Source organism: Pelodiscus sinensis, chromosome 13, assembly GCF_052426305.1.
Source record: "Pelodiscus sinensis isolate ZL-2025 chromosome 13, ASM5242630v1, whole genome shotgun sequence".
Taxonomy (NCBI): domain Eukaryota; kingdom Metazoa; phylum Chordata; order Testudines; family Trionychidae; genus Pelodiscus; species Pelodiscus sinensis.
Genome location: NC_143064.1, coordinates 45,229,559 through 45,249,850, shown reverse-complemented (window position 1 = coordinate 45,249,850; position 20,292 = coordinate 45,229,559). Strand labels below are relative to the sequence as shown.

The window sequence follows — 20,292 nt, the reverse complement described above, 5'->3', positions numbered from 1 at the left end:
CATCCCTGGAGAGGGTGTGACCCCGAGGGCGGGAAACCTCCACTTGACTCTGATGTCTGGCTCATGAGTCTGAAACCCAGATGGCCTCTTTGCCTTCTGACCCCCCCAGGCTGGTCCGTGTGCCCCATCTGCCCTCCTACTCCCCAGTCTGGTCCATGTGTCCCCTTTGCCTCCGCTCTCCCTCCCCTCCCCGGCTTTGCCTTTTCTAATAAATCAAGATTTTAAAAAAAATATTGAACTTGTTCCCTCAGGCTGGGTTTCTAGGTGAATGACTCTGATGTGCCCGAGGCCTTTTCCCCTCTCCCTGGTGCAGCAGGCAGGCCCCCCAAGCTGGGCGCTGCCCGCATGCTGTGTGGTGCGCCTGAGAGAGGCCCGGAGACAGCCTCAGGCCCCTTGCACAGGCCTTCTTCAGTGCAGAGCTGCCATCTGCTGACGCAGTGGTTCAGTGCAGCCAGGCAAGGCAGCAGCCAGACAAAGGCCTACGCTGCACGCCTGCTCCCCAGGGCTTACAAAGGGGGCCGGGGTTCAAGCAATGGTTTTACAGTCATCACTGAAGCAGGAAGCCCGGATGTTCTGGGGCTCTGAACTGCCAGCCCAGAGGTGCCATGCTCAGTCCTGGCACAAATTAAGCCCCATGTGTTCCTCCCCTGGCCTAAACTGTCCCCTTCGGTGCTGCCAGGCAGCTGCCTGTGGAGCGGCTGTCAGTGCTTGAGCTGCTGCGCCATCAAATTCTGCTTGGAACAGGTCAAGACAATGGCCAAACCCCCAGCAGCCTCTCTCTCTTTTACTACCTGAAGTATATTAAACCTGTGGAGGGATGTACTGCCTTCTCCCATGTGTGAGTCCTTTGGGCTGCACTGGACCTAGTCAGCCCCACTGCTAAACCACTGCAGAGAAGGATTTTGCGGTCAAAAGTCATCAAGGGCCCCAACAAAGTCTGCGTACCAACAGGACACTGATCTTACAGTTGCTGGGCACCGGTGACCCTAAAAATAGTGTTTTACCCTGTTCTGTTCTATTTGTCTCCTGTTTAATATACTTGTGTTTATTATAGCGTATGTGTTTGTGCTATTTTCTGGGAGTCTCCAACTATCTGGCAAATACGTGGGGATTACCCTGGGCTAGAATTTTCCTCCCAAGCTACCCTGGTGACCCTGCCAGGAAAGAGTGAGGGGGGTGGAGGCACGGCCAAATAAATCCATCAGAAAAAATAAAGTTGAGTGGGTGGCGGGATGCAGAAGAACCCAGACCTGTCCATCAGAACCTGTAAGGAGATTGGCTTTAAAGAAGGCAACCAGGTGGAGAGGGGGCGCTACACCAGGAATTAGCACCCCTTCAACTCCCAGCTTAGCCAAAACGGTGCTATTTCCCAGGGCCTCGGCATGAAAGGGAAGAGCCCGGCTCCGAAGGGATAAGAGAAGGAAAATGAGGATAAACTTCAAGGAAGCACAGGCCAGAAACCCAGACAAAGCTGGGAGGAGAGGCAAGAACATGGGGGAAAGTGGAAATACAAGCAACAAGAGCCCCAACGCCTCGGAAATCAGGCTCCCGCTGAGTAAGTGCCTCACACAGGATCAGGAGGGTAACTTGCGATGCCCAGTTGAAATTCTTGCCTTGGGCATTTTAATATGAACTCAGCTACAGTTGCTGGAAATAGACCAAAGAACGGACCAAAAAAATCTGGAAACTACCAAGTGGGGAGGTCCCTTCCACCGATCCACCCCCAGGAGAGCTGGCTGCATTGGTATCGGTCTGAGTGCATCGCTCACGCGTGGAGGGATCCCATTGAGCACAGACTGATTCATGCTGGTGCACTCCATACACCGCACTCAGCGTCTGCAGGCTCTCCCCTAGGCCACGGCCCTCCTGTGGATCTCCTCGCCTGGCCTTTACCCACGTAGGGCTCAGCACTTTGTTGGCACGACATCAGCTCGGCCAAAAGTCAGGAACAGTGAGTAACGGGAGTCAATGAGTCAAAGGCAGGGCAGACTCCCGGGGGCGGCGTGCTAATGGTGCGTTCTGTCTGGCTGGGGACTACCCCCCTCGGGAGGTGCCAGGAGCTCTGCTGAAACAAGACCGAACAAGGAACCCGGGAGCACAGTGCCGAAGACACTCAGCACTCAGAGCGGGCGCGTCGTGTCTGGAACTGTCTGAGGACAGCCCGCCGCCTCAGCCACAAGCATTGCAAATCTTGTCGAAAAGGAGTGGGTCCGGTAGTCCCTTTGGTGGGAAGGAGGGTCACTGGGGGACAAAATTCCTGCTGACCCCTCTGAAGCGGGGTTAATTCTTCCCAGGCCCAAAACTGGCCAGCATCCCTTTAACTTTCCATGTATCCACCCACTGCTGCTCAAATGCTGCTCAGCCTCACTTCCATTCCCACCTCCTGACCTTCCTTGTATTCCCACGGCCTCCAGCCCGCGCTCCCTAGTTCTGCTTATCCAGCGCCTAAAATAGAGCATCGTCCCGCCTAATGTGACAGTGCTCCTTAGCTGTGTCCAAATCCTCCTCGGGGAATGAGGTGTAACAGTTAACTTGAACTAAGGACTTAGTTCTAGTTAACGTTTGACTGCCGCGTGTAGCTGCGGGCAGTTAGTTCAGACTAAGGGGATTTAAAATGGCGCCCGGACGGGAAGATGCAAATAAAGTCCGGGATAGTTAAATCCCGGGCTTCATTTGCAACTTCGAATGCTGGTTCGAACTAGGGGGCTAGTGTATACAGACCCTTACAGGGCAGTAACTTGCAGTGTAGACAAGCCCTCACTTGCTCTCCTTCCGCTCCAATCTCTCTCACTGCTGGTTGCAACGTAGGACGCTGATGGAGGCAGAGCAGCGGCTGCCACCCTGGCTCCCCTCAGGATGGGATGTTGTGTCCTACTTGCGCTGACAAATGGGAGAGACGAATGAATGGGGAACAGTCATCAGCAGGCTTTCAACCAGCTCTGCTACCCCCTTCCTAGCTCCAGCGCCCTACCCCACTCACGTCCTCTCACTGGCTTGGCCCCCAGCCGGCTCTGGAGTCGGTATGATCTGGATCCAAGGGCTGGTTACAAGTGGATGAGTCACATCCACCCTTGGGATGCAGCGTGTCCGTCGTGGGGGGAAACAACGGCACGGAAGGGAGTGTGAACTTGGCTGAACGGTTGGATCTTACCATCACTGGCTGCCACCCACTGAGGCTCCCGGCCTAGGAAGTCCCACAAAAGTGCTGCTGTTGAAGAGACAAAACAGTCCAAGCTTCTTTTCCTTGTCCACATGGTCAGGACTTGCTCTGGCCTTTTAAAAATAGGGTCAAGTCAAGGGCCAGATCCCTAGCTGGTGTAAATCACTATCGCCCCAGTGCTGTCCACAGAGCTATACCAATTGACAGGACAACCCCCCACATACACTCCATGCCAGGCTCCACCCTGATTCTTCCAGCTCCTACTCCATGCCCATCCTACTCCATCCTCACTCCAGGCCCTCCACCAAGCCCCTTCCTCCGAGTGACCGGTCTGGGTTGCTTCTCTTCTTGCTGCCGCTACACCCGACCCCTGCTGTCGGCACCAGGCCCCCCATGAATCCCCTGGACTGCCCTTGGCCCCATGCTTCCACATCCCCCTGAAGCTCAGGCCCCTGCCCCAAAGCACACGCCCAGGGTGGTGGCCATGAACTGTCCTCTGATGGGACAGCTCTGCCAGACGACCACAGCTGAGTCTCCGCGCTTTGGTGGTCCCTTTGCGGTCAGCTAAGCGTTTCTGCCTCCCTTGACTTAGCTTTGGGATGTTCTGGGCTTTGTCACAGCCCAGTCCCAATCGCTTTGCTGAAGCTTCGGAAGAGCTTTGCAAAGGTGATTATTTGTATCACAGAATTAGAGTCTCCACCAGAGGCCAGGGCTGCACTGTGCCGGGCACAATGTAAAATAAGAGAGAGCTCCTGTCTCAAGGCACTTACCACCTAATTAGACAAGACAAACCACGGGGGAATTCATATCCCTGTTTTACAGCAGGGCACAGAGAGACTTTCCTAAGGATCCCCCAGGAAAGCTGTGGCAGAGCCAGGAACCAAACCCAGATCTGAGTCCAGAGCCCTAACCCGTCTTTAGATGAGACTTCCCTACATTTAAAATAAATAAGAAAAATTACACTTTGGATTTGTACCTCAACAAAGTGCCTTACAGGGGCCAGGCCCAGCACTTTTTGAAGTCAGTAGAAAGAGGCTCATCAATAGCATTGGATGGAACCACGAATCGCTGAAACTCCTGAGCCATGATGGTCCTCGTTTTACAGATGGGAATGGAGATTCAGGGAGGGGACGGCCTGACTGCTTGACCGGTTCAGTACAAATCAGGACCTCAAGGGACGTTCTCAGGATCAGATAAGAACGGCCAGACTCAGTCAGACCAAAGGTCCGTCTAGCCCAGTGTCCTGTCTGCTGACAGTGGCCAAGGCCAGATGCCCCAGAGGGAGGGAACAGAACAGGGAATCATCCAGTGATCCATCCCCTGTCGCCCATTTCCAGCCCCTGACAAACAGAGGCTAGGGACACCATCCTTACGCATCCTGGCCAATAGCCATTGATGGACCTAATCTCCATGAATTTATCTAGTTCTTTTTTGAACCCTGTTAAAGTCCTGGTCTTCACCACATCCTCTGGCAAGGAGTTCCACAGGTTGACTGTGCACTGAGTGAAGAAGAACTTCCTTTTGTTTGTTTTAAACCTGCTGCCTATTAATTTCATTTGGGGACCCCTTATTCTTATATTGTGGGAATAAGTAAATAACTTTTCTTTGTTCACTTTTTCCACACCAGCTGGGTGACAGAGTCATAACACAGACTGGTCCCATCCCTATGGCCTATTACAACATGTTGTTCGGGAGTACCATTGTACCTCTCACAGGCTCCTCTCACACGATCCTCAGCCAGGAGAGGGGAGTTCAAACTGGTCCCTTGGGTCCTTGTTCATCCCTGTGCTGAGATTACCCACAAATGTACCAGAATGCTACCAGTGTCCAGTGTGGTGCAGGAACGAAAAGCTGTGTCATGCTGTTACTGTTCTTTGGGGAGACCCGCTCCATGCAGTTCAAACAATGTTTATTCTGTGAGCATTACCTAAGGGTTAGGGCCTTCTCCAAAGCTTGCTGAAATCAATGGGAGCCCTTTCCATTGGCTCCAAAGGGAGGAAGCGTGGGATCAGGGCTAAAACAGACAGAACATTGTCAGCAGCTGATCCCACAGACCAAGCAGCCTAGGCTGGACCGTCATGGTAGCGAATGAGCTTTCATCCCCCGAGTCTGTTTCGTGTCAGGGTCTATCTCCGACGTGGTGGCAGGGTGCTGCATGTCTCCACGCTCTTTCCGCCATCGCTTTCCTTTTCTTTGCCCATTTCTGATCATTTGAGGAAGTGTCTTTCTCGTGCTCCTTTTTGCTTCACGCAGCTGAGTAGCAAGCCTCTCTGGGCTCGTATCTCTGTTGTTTGCTTGGCTGCACAGTGTTCCTCCCTGGGTTGCTGCTGCACTATCGTCTCTGCTACTATTTCCATTTTGTGGTTACAGCCCCTGCTTTTCTTTTGCATATTTTTGCAGCCGTGAGGCAGTCTGCTAATGCAACGGGTTGTGCTGAGGGCACTGACTGTACAGTAACGTTGTTTTTATGGAGATTTGTATCATTTATGGAGTATCTTGTTTTTATTACTATTATTTCCTATTATGTATATCAGGGCTACTCAACCCTCAGGCCGCATGCGGCCCACGGCCTGTTTGTTTGTGGCCCGCGGTCTGGTTTGGGTTTACATGGGGCTCAACACACGGCCCGCGGGTAGGATCCTTTGAACATGGCCTCCACTGGGAACACGCTCCACAATGGTGCGGTGTCTCCCAGGCAGGGTGAGCATTGAAAGACACAAGCGGATGGGCTGGCTGGAACAGACGGCTACAGGGTGTTGGTGTTTCTAGCCCCCAGGGAGGAGGTGCCTGGAGCTATTTGAATATATCTTGTGTGAAAGAAGCTATTTGCATATATATTTGCATGGATCTGCAACCACACTTAAGTTGCGGCCCTCAGCATGTGCTGTGAGTATCATTGTGGCCCCTGGGACTTCCAAAGTTGAGTAGTCCCGATGTATATTGCTGTAGCGCCTACAAGGCCATCATGATCGGGCCACTATTGTGCTAGGTGCTGTACAAACATAGAGCATGTTAATGTATGAATGTGACTCTTTCCTCCTTTGGTGCGGAAGTTAGGATAATTGACACCTGGAAGGATAGGAGTGGAGCTGTTTGATCAGTTTACTGGTTGGTCCTCTGAAAGTTGAACACTCAGGCTGTCTACACTGGGCCACTTATTCCGGAAAATCAGCCGCTTTTCCGGAATAAGCTGCGAGCTGTCTACACTGGCCCTTGAATTTCCGGAAAAGCAACGACACTCTACTGTACAAAATCAGCCGCTATTCCGGAAAAACTATTCTGCTTCCGCTCAGGCATAAGTCCTTATTCCGGAACACTGTTCCGGAAAAGGGCCAGTGTAGACAGCCCAGTAGTCTTTTCCGGAAAAAAGCTCCGATCGCGAAAATGGCGATCGGGGCTCTTTTCCAGAAAAGCGAGTCTACATTGGCCACAGACACTTTTCCGGAAAAAGGGCTTTTCCGGAAAAGCAGCCTGCCAATGTAGACGCTCCTTTTCCGGAAAAACTGAAAACGGAATAGTATTCCGTTTTAAGCATTTCCGGAAATTCATGCCAGTGTAGACACAGCCTCACAGCTCCCATTAACTGCAACAATACTTTGCGGTGCTCAGCAGCTCCAAAATCACTGTAACAGTGTGGGGGGCGGGGGTAGGGAATATGCTGCTGTGATGGCACCAGAAGATTTTGATTAGCAAGGGGAATCTGCAGCTAATATGTAAGTGCAGAGCTCTCATGAGCCTGCCCATTAGAACATAGTAACAGCCATACTGCGCCAGACCAATGCTCCATCTAGCCCAGTATCCTGTCTCCTGACCATGGCTGGTGCCAGCTGCTTCAGAGGGAATGAATAGAGCAGGACAATTTAACAAGTGAGCCATTCCTCTCCCAGCTTCCGGCAGCCCGAGCTTTGGGGACACCCAGAACATAGAGTTGTGTCCCTGATCCTCCTGGGTAATAGCCATCGATAGACCTGTCCTCAGTGAATTTATCTTACTTTTTAAATCCAGGTATGGTTTTGGCCTTCACAATGTACCCAGGCAGCCAGTACCACAGGCTGATTGTGCTTTGTGTGAACTACACCCTTTCATTTGTTTTAAACAACTGTCTTTCAATGGCATTGTGTGACTGTTGGTTCTTGCATTATGGGAATGAATGACACTTCCTGATTCACTGTCTCCGCACCGTTCAGGATTTTATAGCCCTCCATCATATTCTCCTTCTGTTGCCCCTTTTCTAAACTCCAGTCTTTTTAATCTCTCCTCATATGGACACGGTTCCATCTTCTTAATCATTTTTATTGCCCTTCTCTGTACTTTTTCCAATTCTGAGATGGGATGGATTGAGCTGCATACAGTTTTCCATGTGTAGGAGTACCATGGATTTATATAGAGGCATTATGATATTTATTGTCATCTTATTATCTATCCCTTTCCTTGTGGTTCATACCATTTTGTTAGCTTTTTTCTCTGATGCTGCACATTGAGCAGATGTTTTCAGAATCCTGAGGACTCCAGGATCTCTTTAACTTTCCTTCTTATCCCAGGACTCTTATTTTGCTTAAGTGCCTTTGGTGAGGGACCTTGTCAAAGGCTTTCTGAAAGTCCAAGTACATTTCCATTTTTACCCCCTCAAAGAATTCGTGTAGAGAGATGAGGCATGATTTCCCTTTACAGAAGCCCCAACGCACCGTCTTCATCTCTGTCTGATAATTCTGTTCTTTACTATAGTTTCAACCAATTTGTCTGGTACTGAGGTTAAAGCTACCTGGCCTGAAATTACTAGGATCGCCACTGGAACCTTCTTTAAATACCACCTGTCTTGACTTTTTTGGCAAAAAGGGATATTTGTCCTGAGTGATCAGCAGACAAGAGCAAACAGGACCAAAGCTCATTTTTGGGGGAGAGGAATGTGTGGGGGTGAGAGGAGATGCTGACCTTGTGGGTGCAAGAGTTGGGGAGCAGAGGTTGGGGGCAGGCAGGGGTCCATCCAGCAGCGACCCCAGCCCAGCCGTGCTTAGGGGGCAGGCAGCCTTGGGCACAGCGATGGGGGAAGGGCTGGCCCCACGTGCTGCCCGCTCTCCCCTCTGGACACGTGGGGGAAGATGGGGGAAGGGAGGGGAGGGGCCAAGGAAGACTGGGGAGGGGCGTGGCCAGAGGAGACAGGTAGCTGCTCGCCCCGCCCCCCGCCGTCCCACAGGTGGAGCGCGCGGCGCGTGCCCGGGAGAGGTCGGACCTGCCTGTGCCCGGCCGGAGGCGCATGCGCAGTGGCGGCCAGGGCGGAGTACGCGCCGGGCTGCCGGCACCTGCCCTTCCCCAGCCCGGCTCAGGTAGGCGGCGGGACGCGCGCGGCGCTCTGCGGTAAGGGGGGGGCACCGGCACCCAACCCCCCCGCCTGCCCCGCTTCTCCCCCGCTCTACCCCCCCCCCCGCTCTGCCCCCCCGGGGCCCCCCCCACTGGGGCTGCCCCCCCTCGGCCCCCCCGCTCTGCCCCCCCCGGGGCTGCCCCCCCTCGCTGCCCCCCCCGCTCTGCCCCCCCCGGGGCTGCCACCCCTCGACCCCCCCCCCCCCCCCCCCGCTCTGCCCCCCCCGGGGCTGCCACCCCTCGACCCCCCCCCCCCCCCGCTCTGCCCCCCCCGGGGCTGCCACCCCTCGGCCCCCCCCCCCGCTGCCCCCCCTCCCCCCCCCCCGTGGCTGCCACCCCTCGGCCCCCCCCCGCTCTGTCCCCCCCCCCCGTGGCTGCCACCCCTCGGCCCCCCCGCTCTGTCCCCCCCCCCCCCCCGTGGCTGCCACCCCTCGGCCCCCCCCGCTCTGTCCCCCCCCCGGGGCTGCCACCCCTCGGCCCCCCCCGCTCTGTCCCCCCCCCGGGGCTGCCACCCCTCGGCCCCCCCGCTCTGTCCCCCCCCCCCGGGGCTGCCACCCCTCGGCCCCCCCGCTCTGTCCCCCCCCCGGGGCTGCCACCCCTCGGCCCCCCCCCCGCTCTGTCCCCCCCCCGGGGCTGCCACCCCTCGGCCCCCCCCCCCCCGCTCTGTCCCCCCCACGGGGCTGCCACCCCTCGGCCCCCCCGCTCTGTCCCCCCCCCGTGGCTGCCACCCCTCGGCCCCCCCCGGGGCTGCCACCCCTCGGCCCCTCTGCTCTGTCTCCCCCCCGGGGCTGCCACCCCTCGACCTCCCCCTGCTCTGCTCCCCTCCTCCCCTGGGGCTGCCACCCCTCGATGCCCCCTCCGCTCTGTCTGCCCCCCCCCCCGGGGCTGCCACCCCTCGACCCCCCCGCTCTGCTCCCCTCCCCCCCCCTGCCCCGGGGCTGCCACCCCTCGATGCCCCCCCCCCCCCCCCCTCCACCCCCGCCCCTCTGTCTGCCCCCCGAGGCTGCCACCCCTCGACCCCCCCCTGCTCTGCTCCCCCCTCCTCCCCTGGGGCTCCCACCCCTCGATGCCCCCCCTGCTCTGTCTGCCACCCCTCGACCCCCCCTGCTCTGTCTCCCCCCCCCCCCCGCCCCTCCGGGCTGCCACCCCTCGACCCCCATGATGGAGCATAACCCAGGTGCTTGCAGTGAGGAATGCCGGGATTGAGCATCAATTCCCAGTCTGGGCACATTTGTTACAAAGCCTTTTTTGCTTTGGAGCTGCAGGCAATGGAGCAAGGCTAGTGGATCTAGGTAGAGACTTGCTAAATTAGATCTGGCCTAAAGACAGACCTGCTGTACCATACGGTCACCTTCATTATAGACAGGAGCCCGTGACCTGCTTTAAGGACATTTACTCTTCCCGTTCAGAGCATCTTCTATTGCACATTATCCCCTGTGATATAAAGACCCCAATGCTAGTTTATAAAGCATTAGATTATTAATATTGGTTACAAGCGTGTTCAAGACATGAGCTGTGTATTATAGATGGTTATAAGCCTGTCAGCAAGTGTCAAGTTATGTTTGTAAGCAAACTATTCATCTGCTGGACTCTAGAGCAGGGATGGGGAACTGACCCACAGAAAAATCAGTTGGAGGCTGCACAGAAGTGAGAAGAAGAGGAATAAAACCCGACTGAGAAGCAGAAAGACATTCGCCACTTTCTCCTTGCACTCCTGAGCATATGGGAGCCTAGGTTAGTTGGGTTTTATGGCCCCCCTACACTCTGGGGTGGGGCCAAAAATGAAGGGGTTCAGTGTATGGGGGGGGCTGCCAAGAAGCAGGATTGGAGTGAGGGGTTTGGGCAGGAGGGAGGGGGCAGGAGTGCGTTGGAGGTTGGTGGGTCTAGGTGGGAGACAAGGTGCAGGAGCGGAGTGGGTTACGGGGACTGGGCAGGCTGCAGGACTGGAGCACCAGCCTGGCTTCCCGATGCTGGGAGAGCCCCAAGCCTTGGGGGCCAGATCCAGGCAAGCTGGGGGCCAGATGCAGCCCTTGGGCTGTAGGTTCCCCACCCCTGTGAGTCTAATATAATATAGAACAATTGAACAACTATTTATTAAAACAGGCATCAATCAGTTGTTAATCCTTTGTAACTATTAATAGGCCATTGCTATAAGGTCTGACTGCTGGTGTTTGCAGCAGCATGTGCAGAACTGGGTAAAGTGTTCATGAAGTCAAGGAGCTTTTGACAAGGCGTTTAGAGTGGCCGATCGGAGGGGTTTCAGGTATCTGGTGAATGGGAAGTTTTCTTGGCCCTCTGGCATACAACTGCTATGCTGTTTGGGGGCTGCAGGGGCAGAATTTAAGCTTTAATTAAAAAAAACAATCGAGGCACTTTGGAAATTCTTCTGGACAGGTATCTTTGCAACCTATCAGAAGGGAGGCTGTGTTAGTCTGTATCTGCATAAACGAGGAGTCCTGTGGCACCTTAAAAGTAACAGATTTATTTGGGCATCAGGTTTCATGGGCAAAGACCCATTTTGTCAGCTATATCTGATGAAGTGGGTTTTTGTCCGCAAAATCTTATGCCCAAATAAATCTGTTAGTCTTTAAGGTGCTACAAGACTTCTGGTTGTTTTTACAACTAATGTAACCCACGCAGTGCTGTTGTCCTGACAGGTAGTCAAGTTACTCAGGACTTTGCTAAGTAGCAGTACGGTGAAGTGAACAAGACGTTACTGAGTTTTGCTTTGCCTGCAGCAGAGAAACGGGGGTAAATCTCAGTTTCACTCGGTTGGTACAGGGCGTCCCGCTATCAGTCGCCCCGGTATTCATCCGTTCTGCACTAAAGTCATTGATGTTTGTAGGAACTGATGCATTATAAGTCCTCTTAAGTTGTGCCCCCCCCCCCCAAAAGTGCAAATGGAAGTCAGTTGCAGGAAAAAAATTCCCCACTTTAAGCTGTTTTGCTATAAGTCCAAGTTTTTTGGAACGTATCTTGGACTTACAGCAAGGACAGCCTGTATGTAGAAAAGCTCTGTACAGCAGCGTAACTTCTCTTGGGGCAAAAAGTCAAAACAACCAATCAAATAAACAAACAAGCAAAACCTCTCTCCCATCTCCTCTGCAAAAAAAGTAATTAACCAGAGGCTGCAGGAGTGCAAAGAGAAGCGGAGGCTTTTCCCTTCCTAAATGTAAGTCAGGAGTTCCTGGTGTTCAGAGGGAAAAGGCTATTTCTCCCTCCCAAGTGCCCACAAGAGCATGGAAGTGCTGGTTTTAAGTTAGTCTCCCATTTACTTGCCAAAGGCTGATATGCGCAATGAGGCCCCCAAGCAGAGTCCAGGGACTGCATCCTGGTAGGAATCCTAAGAGCTGAGGGTTGGCAGGGAGCTCGAGGACTTAGCTGATCATTCCCTTGGTCATCAAGTAGGGAGGTAAACATTATATTTAACTGGCGGCAGGTTGCTCTGGCCAGGCCAGGCCAGGCTAGGGGCTGGTTCAGCTGTGCCAGGGACCTGCTGTGGGCAGGGGGCTGCTCCAGTCCTTCTGTGCTACTGGTTAACCATTGACATCTCTATCATTAAGGTGAGGGACCTTCAGTTTTCATATCTGCCTCATGCTAAGAGGCTGAGTCCTTTGGCCAGTAGATTTGTGGTACCTTTTCAAGCCCTTCATTGGATTTTGGGAGGGGGGGGGGAAATGGGTGGTCCAGGCAAATTCTTATTGACTTCCCAGAGCATCGGCTGTCTGTACTGAGCCAACTGTCTTTGGGACAGGGTTACAAACACCGCTTGCCTTTGCCTCTCTGCCAGCTCTCCTCAGCTTTCTCCTTTTCCCACTCAGCCTCAATGTTATGATGGTGAAGAAACTAGTAGCAAGGTCTGAAGCGAAGGAAATTCCACTATTGTCCTTTGCTCCAATTCAGAGTTACAGATGAATGCAGACACAGCACGCTTAAAACTGTTTTGTGTTTTAGTGACTAATGGTCGCGAAAGGTGACAGCTTGATGGTCCAGAAGACTAAAGTCCTTTATCACTAGAACAGGTACATTAGACAGCAGCAGTATAGACCTTGCTTGCTCTTCTGTTGTCTCAGCATTGCTGCAGAAGGTGCAAGCACGTGAACCTGTTGGGCTGTTAGTTCTTGCGTGTCAACACCTGTTCGTGAGGACCTCCCAGGTTGCTTTTCACAGGGCCACAGCATATCCTCTTGATGTTGAAGTCTTTAATAAGCAGATGGTCATGTGATTCAAATTATTTTACTGCATTGGGTGCTGCAAAAGCATAAAGAAAGTCCCTTTTCTGGAGAGCCTACTCTTAAAACTCATCCTTTTTTACATTATATCAAGAGCTCTGTACAACGGGTTTAAAAACAGCCTTTAAAAAAAGGAAGTACAGTAAAAACACTACTCAAGGTCAGTTGGAGAAGTACCAAGCTCCAAATGAGTCACCCTGGCAGAGAAAAAAAAGCATCGCAAACAGAAAACAGCAGAAAAACAGGGGCTCTGTGTTTGAGAAACACTTTACTATAGGGAACTCCCCCCAAACACAATCTGACTGTTTACTTACGGTCAATCAGTTTCCCTGGAATGCTTCAGATCAGCTAATAAACCAACTCCTCTTATACTAACACCACCTCTTTTTGGCCTTAAATCACCAAACACTTCAATGACTCAGATCAGCCTACCTGAAACAGCCAAGTGAATGGCTGAATCATGGACACCTAGTACCTAGTGGCAAAGTTGAGATAAGAGCCTTACTTTATCCATTTTTTTCCTGCCAAACCCTAACAGTTGGAGCATTACACTTCTCTTTCTCTGAAACCCCATAAATGCAGAGTACTGGGAGCAAGATCACAATACGTTAAGTGACGTCTTATAAAAATGCCCAATATCTCTTAAAACTTGTAAGGAAACAGTGTCCGAACTGAAATTCCATCCTGATAGGGAGAAGCACAAACAAAAATCCGTGTCCACTTGTGGTGTGGGCACTGTGTGAATCAAGTAGTGAGTGAATCCCTTGTACCATTTGCCTTTTCTAATCTCCATTGGCTGCAGACGATGGAGGTGGGTTGTATCTTCTACGCTGTGCTGCTCTCCTGTAAAACCAGTAGCCGAGGGTGGGGGGTTTCTCAAACTACCCAAATGCAGGGCACAATGTGTGAGACAGACTTGTAGTGAGGAGCACAGAACTTAAAATGCGGTGATATTCCTTCTTTTAATGTAAATACTTTTCTGGCCCTTCTGTCACCTGGTTCTTTATTTCTGAAATGAACTGGAGACCATCCCACAGGGTGAGATATTAATGTCTTAGGGCTTGTCTGCACTTGAAACGCTACAGCGGCCCGGCTGTAGGGTTACAGTGTAGATGCTAACTACATTGATAGATGGGGTTCTCCCGTTGAGGTAAGTAATCCACTTCTCTGAGGCTCTGGTTACATGGGCAACTGAACAACACCCCACTGAAAGACACAATTTTTGCCAGCCACAGTCACTGAGGCGAACAGCGCTCTGTCTGCAGGAGCGGTCTCCTGTCAGCAAAGCTACTGACGCTTGTTGGGGGGTGGAAGTTTTTTGTTGGTAAAAGAGCTGACAAACAGCCCACATACTGTGTGACATTTAGCAACACAGCTGCATCACTACAGCCATGTCACTAAAAGCTGCATAGTGTAGGCAAAGCCTGAGAGATGGTAACTAGATTGATAGAAGAAAGTTTACACTGGGAGTTAAGTTGGTTTAACTGTTCTAGATTTTGTACACCCCTGAGTATTGTAATTAAGGTGACTTCATTTTCTAGTACAGATCAGGCTTTACGGACAAAGATGATTTCCTTCTGCTCTGGTGATTCTGGTGGTAGGGATTAGTAAGTGTTCAGTCCCTCACGTACGTCTGTGACTCAGCTTATTATCTGGGAAGTTTTGTTCCTGTGCAGAGAAATGAATTGGTGGTTCAACTAGACTTTCTTGAGTAGCTGTTTGTTCTGTGTTTTTAAATCTGTAGGCGATTTGACTCCTGCACCCTCCTGTGCTGCGGCAATGACGGGGAAATCCCTGCTCTTAAAAGTCATTCTCCTGGGGGACGGCGGAGTTGGGAAAAGTTCCCTCATGAACCGTTATGTCACCAACAAGTTTGACTCGCAGGCTTTCCACACCATAGGGGTGGAGTTCTTAAACCGTGATTTGGAAGTGGATGGCCGTTTCGTGACCCTCCAGATTTGGGACACCGCAGGGCAGGAGCGCTTCAAGAGCCTGCGAACGCCCTTTTACAGGGGAGCAGACTGCTGCCTGCTGACCTTTAGCGTAGATGACCGCCAGAGCTTTGAGAACCTGGGCAACTGGCAGAAGGAGTTTGTCTATTATGCAGACGTGAAGGATCCCGGCCACTTCCCATTTGTGGTCCTGGGCAACAAGATCGACAAACTTGAGAGGCAGGTGACCACAGAAGAGGCCCAAGCATGGTGTCTGGAAAATGGGAATTACCCGTACCTGGAAACCAGTGCCAAGGATGACACCAATGTGGCCGTGGCCTTTGAGGAAGCCGTGAGGCAGGTGCTGGCGGTGGAGGAGCAGCTGGAGCACTGCATGTTGGGGCACACCATTGACCTACACAGCAGTTCCAAATCAGGGTCTTCCTGTTGTTAGGAGTCACCTGAGGGTTGTCCCCAAGGGTGGATTGTGCAAATGGCTCTGGGTCATGCTGAGATCTGCAGACAAAAAGGACGATGGGGGCGGGGGGGGTCCCTGGCTGTAGGAGGTGCAGCCTTTCTAGCTGACTGACTGTTCGGAGTCTTCGGGTGTGAAGAAAATGGTTTATGGGAGGGGTCTAACCAGGTGTGTTTGGAAGCAGGTCTCCCCCCTCCCTTCCTTCCTTAATCCAATCCTTAGATGTTAGAATCTGAGAGGGTTGCAAATCGTGGCCTGTGCCAAGATCTATCCCCACAACAAGCCTTGTGGAGCTCTAGACATTCCCCAGGTTGTTTCATTCCTGAACTGAAAAGTCCGAAGCCCGCTACGCTCTGCTGCACCATACCACTGCGTGCTGCCAAAGGAAGGGTGGATCAGTTTGCTGCACAGTAGCAGGAAGATTTCAACCTTGAATTGTTGTGAGGTTGCCAAATACTGTAATGGACACACGGAGTTCTGTTGCGTGGGCTAATCCCCTGCCATCCTGATGTGCCCCAGTCTTTCGGACTCTCAAAAGAAACTTGCTGCAGAAGGATTCCATGAGTGATCACACTGGGAAGTAACAGTGGAAGAACAAAGCATAGGGGAGTGGAGTGTTTTTAAATATTGCAGCCTTAGTCCTAGCCAGCTGCCTACTGTGGTCAGTTGTCTTCCCATACCTAACTTGGCTGCATAGGGATGTTACTTTCATAGTGTGACTTGGTTCCGGGTGCCCGTGCTTTCTAGGCTCAACACTAGATGGAGCTGCTCACCTTTTGGGTGACACTGAGCGAAACCCGCCTCGCCCCTGGTCCCAATGGCTTGCCTGTGAGGAGAGCTTTAGACTGACTGCGGACGGCCTTGGAGACTGAGTGAACCTTTCACAAGTCCTGCTGCCATGTGATTGCCAACAGACCAGGGCCCTAGCTGCAGGCTCCTTCACTAGAAGTGCAGATGACTGGTGGCCAGTAAGGCCCCCTGTTTGATAAGTGTGCTTGGGTAGCAGGCCTGGTCCTGACTCTGTTTTGTTAGGTCTAGGGTCACGACCTCAAGCCCCTCCGCACTCAGCTCCTTTAATCTGGATGCTGCCGTTCTGAATCAATCAATCTGGGCAGCCTCAGAATGGCTGAAAATCAACATTTTGTCGAGCAAACGTCTTACAGGGGCTTTGCTAACCCAAGGGTGTGGCCTGCTGGTGGCTACCAGTCTCAAGCTACCATCTGCAGCAGAGGGGTCAGTGCATTCTGCAAATTTACGCTCTGCTGGTCCAAGACGAAGTTCTGAGGACTCTGTAACTGTAGAGCAGCCTGTCCCAAGGAGAGCAACCCTGCAGTCATGTCAGTGCTGAGGAATGGGGCCATCATGGGCTCTGTTGATCCCGCGTAAGACTCGAGGGCAAGTCTCACAGCTCAAATATAGCAGCTTGGTTAACTTTGGCTCTTGCAGCTGAGAGATTCCACCGTGACGCTGGACGGTGTTAGTGTCAGTTGCTTCCGGACTCCTGCTCAGCCGGGTGAGCGTGGACTTGCGGGGACGCAGGATCACTCTGCCCTTGCTCTGCAGGGCAGGAAGGTGGAAGTAATGATGGCTGCAAAGGTACTACAAGAGTGGGGCTTGGTTTTAGTCATGTTGAACACCCACCACTCCCATCAACAGAAGTGGGCAATGCTTGATGCTTTGGGAAAACCAGACCCATAGTATTTGCGGGGGATCCCTGCGGTCGCCTGGTTTCCACAGGTGCCCCACAGCGTTACTAAGGGCCTTGCCTTCATTGTAATGGGACTCGATAATTCCAGTGTAAATGCTATGGCCCAGAGTCTGTCTCTTATTGTCCTGTTGAAAGACTAAGTGTAGACAAATTGGGGAACCTGAAAAAGCATTCTAGCTGAGCCAGTTTCTAAGGTAAAAGTTAGTGCAGATGGGGCAACAGGTGTTAGAATACTTGTAAAGTCATAGCGACGGAGCCTAAATGTATTTGGTCCAACTAGGTCAGATGTTAGTTGAATCCCCTTTCTTTGTTACCATGCTATTTTTCCAGCCTAGTATTCACATGATCTATATGCGCATTGACCCTTCCAAAGAGTGCAGTGACTGTGAACAAGCTGTGATATGTGCGGGACGATGCACACCAGGGTATATTCCTGTACTTTGGGTGCTTGTTGAAGCTTATGGCTGAAGCTTGAAAGCCTTCACCATATGTGACCTGTGTATATAGGTTAATTGTCTGTATAACCCTGGAGTGTGTCAGTGTCCTTTGTTCATTTTTAACAAGCTGTCTGGTTTTTTTTAAAGAACAAGTATTTTATTAGGCCTGTGTGTGTGTAAATTCAGTTTTTAAAAACAAGATTAGTATGTTCTGTTTGTGTTCATTTAATTTATTTTCAACCCACGCGCGCACAATTCCTGGGAGAGCCAGGCTTGTGAATTCTTCATTAAAGGTTGATTGCCAACAGCTTGCCTCGCCTGGCCCTCCTTGACACACTGTTGCAATCGCTGCTGCTGCTAAAGAAACTGGGATTGTAAAACCGATCGTTTACCTTGGTTTTAACCAATAAAACATGGATGTATCCAGTGACTGGTCATGTGGAGTCTGTCCTCGGTTGGCGTAAAGCGGCATAGTTCTCCTGAAGTCAGTGGAGCTGCTAAATGACCCCACCTGGAAGTCTGGCCTGAGATGTGGCTATCTGGCAGCAAACTGTAACCAAGGGGTCTAAGTGCCAAGTGCAGAGTGGGTCTGGTTATTTCTGAATATTTCTAAGCATCATAATTCAAGAAAAGCAACTAGGGGACGTGCAGGGACTGTGTCCATGCCCTGCAAACTTGGTGGGATCTTGCTCCATCCTCTTCTTATGCCCAGCTGCTAGCCTTGTACATCCTCTGACCCTGCAATGCTCAATGAAAATTGAAGCTGCCAGTCTGTTTAAAACATTCATCAGTTGGCAGTTTCAAGTACCAGGGATTTAGCCACAAAGCCAGAAGCCTTGTCCATAAAAGCCGGACCACAGCTTGGTAGATTGAGTAAATAAACCTTTTAAAATCCTCTCTAGAGCCATTAGCAAAGCAATAATGAATGGCTGAGCGCTCCCAGAAACTCAGCCAGGCTTCCTAGTTGACCAAATGTGCATCCCCATGTTGCATTTTCCTGTAGCGTTTTTTTTCTCATGTCTTGTTACAGATGCCGATTGCTTATATTATCACAAGTGGTTTCAGTGGACATAATGCTGATGCCACAGGCGGAAAATGGGACTTGATGTTAGGGGAAGAGGGAGTGTTAAAAGTATCCAGAGAGCAACTTTTTGTGCAGGCGGCAGAGGATGTGGTAAGAGAAATTCCCAGTCATGCTCAAATAGAAGCAATGCTGTTTCTAAGAAGGCTTTCCTATCAGTTTCCAACATGTGCCTAAAATGGCCCCCCTCACAGCAGAAATCCAGTGTTCTTTGACTGTTATATTCGTTTCCATTGCCACTGGTAAGGGCCATCATCACTTAAGCACTCCAGTTGACCAAGATTAGGCTTTTAAAAAACAACCAACAATCATCCAAAATACAGGATTTGGTGGTGATGGGGATGTCAACCATCCGGGTAAAACAAATGCAGCAGGGCATGGATTATCCAACAAGTTATTGGAATGCTCTGAGAGCTTTTTGTTCTAAAAGGTGGAGGAAGCAATAAGGGGAGAGGCTATTCTGGAGCTGATTCTGATGAACAGTAGAGAACTTGAAGGTGGAAGACAGCATGAGAGGCCAGGATTGTGAAATGATCTAGATCACAACTTTAAGAAATGGCAGGAGAGAAAATGGTAGAATAAAGGCTGGACTTCAAGAAGGCTGACTAGCAAACTCAGAAAATTGGTAGGCAAGATCCTGTGAGAAGCAAGCCTAAGAGAAAAAAGCATTTACGACAACTGCCAGTTTTTTTTAAAAGGTCACAAGCAAACTGTCCCTCTGAGTGGGAAAGATAGAAAGTATGGTAATAGACCATCCTGGTTTAACCTACCATGTAGAGACAAAATTAGAAAGACCAAGGCACAAAATCAGACTAAATTAAGTAGGGACCTGAAGGTAATAGTAAAACTCTTTACAAATAAAGAGAACCAAGAGGAGGACTAAGGACAAAGTAGGCCCATTACACAACGAAAAGTGAAAGACAATGATAGAAAATACAGCAGTGGCTGAATGTTAAATGCCCTTTTTGTTTCAATTTTCACCACAAAAGTCAACAGTGATTGAATGACTAACATAGTTAATTTACATCCATATAATTGGGGTATAATCTGAGGTTAAAGTTGGAAAAGAACAAATGAATTGCTTAGACAAATTAGATATCTTCAAGTTGGCAGGGTCCCTTGTAATATATCCTCAAATAATTAAGGAACTGGCTAAAGAGATTTTGGAGTCATTAGCAATTATTTTTGAGACCTGAAGAAGGATAGGAAAGACACCCAAGGACCAGAAAAGGTAAAATATAGTACCTGCGTATAAAAAGAGGAATAAAGGACAACCCAGGGAATTCTAACCAATTCGCATAACTTCAGTACCCAGAAAGAAAACGGAGCAAATAAATAATTGGTTTGTAAGTTCCTAGAAGAAAAGATGACAAGTAACACAACATGGATTTGTCAAGAACAAATCACGTCGAACCAACCTATTGTTTTTCTATGACAGGAGAATAAAGGTGTGGATGGTGGGAGTGGGGGGAGAGGGGAAACAGTAGATATGCTATATCTTGATCTTAGTAAGTCTTCTGATACTGGCTTATATTACTTGATGGACATGATCAAGGGGGGACATGATAGCGGTTTTCAAATATCTAAAAGGGTGTCACAAGGAGGAAGGAGAAAATTTGTTCCTCTTGGTTTCTGAGGACAGGACAAGGAGTAATGGGCTTAAAGTGCAGCAGGGAAGGTTTAGATTGGACATTAGGAAAAAATTCCTAACTGTCAGGGTGGTCAAATATTGGAATAAATTGCCAAGGGAGGTGGTGGAATCTCCCTCTCTGGAGATATTTAAGAACAGGTTAGAGGGATCTGTCAGGGATGGTGTAGGTGGAGCTTGGTCCTGCCTTGAGGGCGGGGAGCTGGACTCGATGACCTCTTGAGGTCCCTTCCAGTCCTATTATTCTATGATTCTATGGAAA

General features: G+C 50.9%; 1 protein-coding gene across 3 annotated transcripts; it reads left to right on the top strand.

The window, feature by feature from the left end:
- Window positions 1-8,325: 8,325 nt before the first annotated feature.
- Window positions 8,326-16,094, top strand: RAB9B (RAB9B, member RAS oncogene family). Of its 3 annotated transcripts, none has more exons than XM_075896712.2 (3): window positions 8,365-8,484; window positions 10,114-10,252; window positions 14,495-16,094. In XM_075896712.2, exon 3 carries the CDS (start codon window positions 14,530-14,532, stop codon window positions 15,133-15,135), a length of 606 nt encoding a protein of 201 aa, XP_075752827.1. In that variant the 5' UTR covers window positions 8,365-8,484; window positions 10,114-10,252; window positions 14,495-14,529; the 3' UTR covers window positions 15,136-16,094. The 3 variants fall into 3 exon arrangements, with proteins under 3 accessions (XP_075752826.2, XP_075752827.1, XP_075752828.1); XM_075896713.2 differs by lacking the exon at window positions 10,114-10,252 and adding an exon at window positions 12,473-12,540 and having other exon boundaries at window positions 8,415-8,484; XM_075896711.2 differs by lacking the exon at window positions 10,114-10,252 and having other exon boundaries at window positions 8,326-8,484.
- The last annotated feature ends 4,198 nt before the right edge of the window (window positions 16,095-20,292 follow it).